The sequence below is a fragment of the Nanorana parkeri genome, unplaced genomic scaffold (genome assembly GCF_000935625.1).
Source record: "Nanorana parkeri isolate BGI_ZX_2015 unplaced genomic scaffold, ASM93562v1 scaffold47, whole genome shotgun sequence".
Classification (NCBI taxonomy): domain Eukaryota; kingdom Metazoa; phylum Chordata; class Amphibia; order Anura; family Dicroglossidae; genus Nanorana; species Nanorana parkeri.
The window spans coordinates 1,888,213-1,893,628 of NW_017306315.1; the positions used below are offsets into that span (position 1 = coordinate 1,888,213).

A 5,416-nucleotide genomic window follows, 5' to 3' on the forward strand; every position below is an offset into this window, starting at 1 on the left:
TCCTGGACACGTGGCACCCTTACCTGGGGGTCCCCCCCCTCCCCCCCCCCGGACAGCAGGCACAGACACGCAAAGCTGGACTCGGCTGACTTACTAGTTGTAGTCTTGTGTCATGTCGTCCGTGTTGGTGGAATTGGACTTTCTAGTTGGGAAAGATCTATCTCCTGGGTATTGGGAGTCCGGCGCACAAACGGGTTTAGTCGGCTTTTTAAGCTTGGCTGTGATTGAGAGGGAGGTTTAGGTGCTCAGGCGCCTGTGATTAGCCCGACGCTTCTCCCTTCAGGGGGGCGGGGACCCCATGCTGCGCTGAGATCTTCCCCTTCAGGCAGGTAGACAGGTGCACCATTCCAAGGAGGATTGTGCACCCGTCTGTTTCCCCGGATGTTTCTTCTTAAAGCCATTGTCAGAAAGTTTGGAGAGCGATCCGGGACCAGGGACCAGACTGCTGTGCTGTGTGTTGCATTCCTCAGACTGCCCACCTATGTATCCTGTGCTATACATTACATTCTTTACACTTTGTATACCACTAAGAATCATTTTTATCTACACTTGGAATTTCATCCCGTTCAACAAGCAATCACTCTTATGTTAGTTTTATAAAGAAAAAAAAAAGTTTCCGTGGGTGCACTTACAATCCACATGCCGGCATCCGGGTCATTGATCTGTAAGGGAAAATACAAGGTGTCGGTTAGGTCTGCAACTGATGATTATTTTCATAAATTTAATGGTAGTGGGCGAGTGCAATAGCCAGCCTGCTATTGGCCATTTCAAATTGCAATAGCCAATAGCAGGCTGGCTATTGCAGCCGCCCACTGCTTGCAGTGCCCTCCTACCTGCGTGGAGGAGATAGCTAGTGGATCCGAACAACTAATCGATAATGAGAATAGTTGACAACTATTCTCATTATTGATTATTATAGATAAGTTGGTTGCAGCTCTAGTGTTGGTAGTTAGGAGAAGCTGCTTTATAACATATTGATAAATGGACCATTAGAACAGTATTGGGATAAGACAGAAGTCGCATTATCTGGGCATGCACCAGTCTAGGCAACCTGCAGAAAATTCTATAAACGGAACAGTCACAGACCGTGACATACCTGTACCCAATCGGTGCATCAAGCTGGCCACAGAAGGGATAACAGAAGGCGAGCCATCATCGCATGACCAACACAAATGTCATGTGATCGTTGTGTAAGTGTGTGGTTGGTCAGCACAGATAGCACTGAATGCGTCACGACTCGCCTGGTTAGGCTGAATTAGGATAAAAGAAAATTGAAGTGTCAGCCCTGCCAAAACTTTATTCTTATTAGTTTTGGATAGCGCAGTGGAGAATTAAAATCCCCGTCAGGTTTTTACTGCTATCCGGGGCTCCGATTGAGAGTTTAACCATCACTTCCTCTGCCAGTGACAATGCTTTCACTAAACAGGAAGTGACAGATAATTTAATGTTCATTTCCTGTCCCAGTGACAATGCTTTCTCTAGACAGAAAAAGTGACACAGAGATTAACCCTCACTTCCTTTCCCAGTGACAACACTTTCTCTAGACAGGAAGTGAAAGAGAAATTAAAGTGATATTTAAGCTTTGTGTGTTTTTTGTATACATAGGAGGTGCATACAATAAGAAATCCTTTGTTCTTTTTATTAAAAATGTTCAGTTCCTTGTTTTCCAGTGCCTCTCTGCATCGCTATCCCCCGCCCCCTGCACGGGTGGCTCCATCAGCTAAGTTGAGCTGCAGAGGCACCCGTGCGTGCTTGTTCCCGGCCGTGCCTGCAAGTAGCTGTGTGCGTCCATAGGCCTCTCCTCTACACCTAAAAGGTTGACCGACGGCAGAAGGGGCCTAGGGCTCCTCTATTCTCAAACTCCTCCCCCGCAACCAGGAAGTTTGGATGGAGGATTGCTTCGGGGACAGGTAACTGTGTGTGGGGGGCAGGGGACTCAAAAAAGGTACTGGGCATTTTTTACCTTAACGCAGAGAATGTATGAAGGTAAAAAAATGTCCAGTCATTAGTAGACCTTTAACGTTCACTTCCTGTACCAGTGACAACACTTTCTCCAGACAGAAAGTTTCCAGCGACAAAAATGACAGAGATCAAAATGCTTTTTTTTTTCTCCAGTAAAATAGGCAAAAGGCTACAACTCCCATCAGATTGTTATTGCTGTCTGTGCCCCTTTTGTAGAGCCTCCTTCACTTCCTGTCTAGTAAAACCGTTGTCACCGGGACAAGAAATGAGAGGGGGATTCTCTTGGAGCCCCAGGTAGCTATAAAAACTGGTCAATCCGGATAACCCTGGACGTACACTTTAAAGTGACACTAAACTCCGGAGTTCAATCTTAATAATACATCCAAGTAGCTTAACTATGAACAACAATGTATCTTATTTGTGTGTCGCTCGGCTGTAGATCCTCCAATCATCTCTGAATTGGTGCCGACACTGTCCTTCCTTCTGGAGGGGGGCTACGTCTGTTCCCCATGTCACTGTGTGTGTGTTGTAGAGTAGTCACCGCTCCAAGCTCATTCCCGGGATGGACTACAATCTCAATACAAATTAGTAAATTTAACATGAGATTGTAGTCCATCCCGGGAGTGAATTTAAGATGAGATTGTAGTCCATCCCGGGAGCGAGCTTGGAGCGGTGACTACTCTACAACACACACAGGGAACATGGGGAACACAAGTAGCCCCCCTCCAGAAGGAAGGACAGTGTCAGCACTAGATATGTGCACCGCAAAAAAAAAATAGTTTTCTGACAAAACAAATGAAAACAAAAAACGTTTCCATTCGTTTCATCAAAGAAAACAATTATTTCTGCCGTTTCTAAGGCAACGAGCCTCCGAATCCACACACTCAGAATGCAGAACGAGCGACGGCCATGTCAGCCGCTGGTGCTTTCTGTGCAGATGCGCCGCCATCTTTGAGTGTATCTTGGTATACACCAAGATGGCGGCGCCCGTATGTTTGTGCTCCGGCATCTTGGTGTATATCAAGATACACTCAAAGATGGCGGCGCATCTGCACAGAACGCGCCGGCGGCCGATATGGCCACTGCTCATTCAGCATGAGATGTCACACTGAAAATACAGAACGAGCGGCGCCCATGTCGGCCACCGGCATGTTTTACGATTCCGCGCCGCCATCTTCGAGTGCATCTTGGTATACACCAAGATGGCTGTGCTCGTATGTTCGGTGTATACCAAGATATACACACAGATGGCGGTGCGTCTGTGCAGAACGCGCAGCAGCCAATATGGCCTCCATGCGTTCTGCAAATTAATTTATGTTTGCCTGAATATAGTTTTAGTATATTTGGGAATAAATTCGTTATTTCGGATTAGGACGAAACGCCAAATCAACTGAATTTAGTTGATTTGCAAGTTTGTCCGAATCCGAATGCTCATGTCTAGTCAGCAGCAAGTCAGAGATGATTGGAGGATCTACAGCCGAGTGACACACAAATAAGACACATTGTTGTTAATAAAGTACTTGAATGTAATCAGGAGTATTATTTTTTTTTTACAAAAACGGCCCGGAACGCGACAAAACACACCGCACCGCGTGTGCAGAAACGAATGCCGATCTGGTCCGCATTTGGTGTGAACAAGCCCCTATGTCTGTGTATTTTGCAGTTTTTCCATAAGGGCAAGTTCACACCAAGCGCGTTCCAGGAGCAGAGCAGTTAGGCCCGGTTCACACCTGGGCGTTTTGTGGCGCGCTCCTACGCTCTGCAAAACGCTCAAACACCGAAATCCCATTATTTCCTATGGGCATGGTTCACACCTGGGCGTATTACAGGCCGTATGAACGCGCTACAAAACGCCCTACGCCCAAAGAAGTACAGGAGCTTCTTTGGGGCGTTTTTGACGCGAGTATCCATTGGGATACAGCCAGGTAGCCCTCGGAAACGCATGTTAGTCGCGCATGTTTTTACCGCGAACCGCGGTAAAAACGCGCGACAAACGCGCATATTTGATACGCCTAGCTGTGAACCCAGCCTCACAGACCGAATCAAAACTGCGTCCAATGTATTCCAATATAATTTTGGGCTCTAGTTCACACCGCAGCGTTCAGTTCCAGAGCATGTAAAAAAAAACTGCAGCAAGCCCTATTTTACCTGCTCTGGAACGCATGCAAACATCAAAAACGCATGCAAAAGCACTGGAAAGCACTGAAAGCCCATTTTAAACTAAAAAAAGTTTACCAAAAACGGCCCGGAACGCATCACAAACGCGGCAAAAAAACGCGGTATATCACACTGCACTGCGTGTGCAGAAACGAATGCCCTTCTGGTCCGCATTTGGTGTGAACAAGCCGCTATGTCTGTGTATTTTGCAGTTTTTCCATAAGGGCTTGTTCACACCAAGTGCGTTCCAGGAGCAGAGCAGTTACAGACCGGATCAAAGCTGCGTCCAATGTATTCCAATAGTATTTTGGGCTCTAGTTCACACCGCAGCGTTCAGTTCCAGAGCATGTAAAAAAAACTGCAGCAAGCCCTATTTTTCATGCTCTGGAAGGCATGCAAACACATCAAAAACGCATGCAAACGCCCTGGAACGCACTGAAAGCCCATTTTAAACTAAAAAATTTTTAACCAAAAACGGCCCGGAACGCATAAAAAAAACGCGGTCTATCACACTGCACTGCGTGTGCAGAAACTCATGCCAATCTGGTCCGCATTTGGTGTGAACAAGTCCTAAATCTGTTCAATTTAAAACAAAAACAAAAAAAGTCAATAAAAAAAAAGACAATAACAAGTTCCATTCTGGGACAAGGTTGCAGCCTGAACTTTGCCCCGTTTGTTCAGACGTGAGGTTGGGGAAGGTCTGACTTTCCCCCCAGATCTCTAGTAAAGGGAGAACATATCACAGGGATTGTCCTCATCGCTCCATGTTTGGGTGAATTGTGTGTAGAAGAATTATCCTGATATTTAATAACAATCTATTTGTTGGGGAAAACAAAGTTGCACAAAGTCAGCTCACCTGCACATAAGCCGCCAGGGCGAAAAACAGGGACATCAGGAGATTGCAAACCCTCCAGAGTCTCAGCTGATACTCAGCACACAGTATGGAGCCCAGAGACCCCTTACATGTCCCCTCTACGGTCCTCACTACAGTCCCCTCCATGATCCCCAGTCCTGGCTGCTGTGCACAGGGAGGGAGGCAGCCGACTGTATGCAGATGGTATTCCTGATCCTCACTCTCATTTGCTGGCACACTTCCTGCCTGTCACAAAGTCCCGCCCCCTGCAATCATAAGCCCGCCCATAACCCCTTCCTCTAGTCCACAGCTTAACCCATTCATGACCAGTACAGCCCAAATAACAGAAGTGTTTTTTGTTGTTTTGTTATTACTTTTTTGTTCCCTATATTGTCACTATATTTTAATTTGCAGGAGAGAGACATTTTATTTCCTGGTTCACTG

General features: G+C 46.5%; 1 protein-coding gene across 1 annotated transcript in view; it reads right to left on the reverse strand.

Moving 5' to 3' along the window:
* The window catches only part of TMEM220 (transmembrane protein 220), a 9,654-nt gene extending 4,535 nt beyond the window's left edge, over positions 1 to 5,119 (reverse strand). The window contains exons 1-2 of the mRNA XM_018573303.1: positions 4,976 to 5,119; positions 633 to 662 (exon numbers count right to left, since the gene is read on the reverse strand). Of these exons, the coding sequence (XP_018428805.1) occupies positions 633 to 662; positions 4,976 to 5,119 (174 nt within the window). The remainder of the gene's footprint in view (positions 1 to 632; positions 663 to 4,975) is intronic.
* Between the last annotated feature and the right edge of the window lie 297 nt (positions 5,120 to 5,416).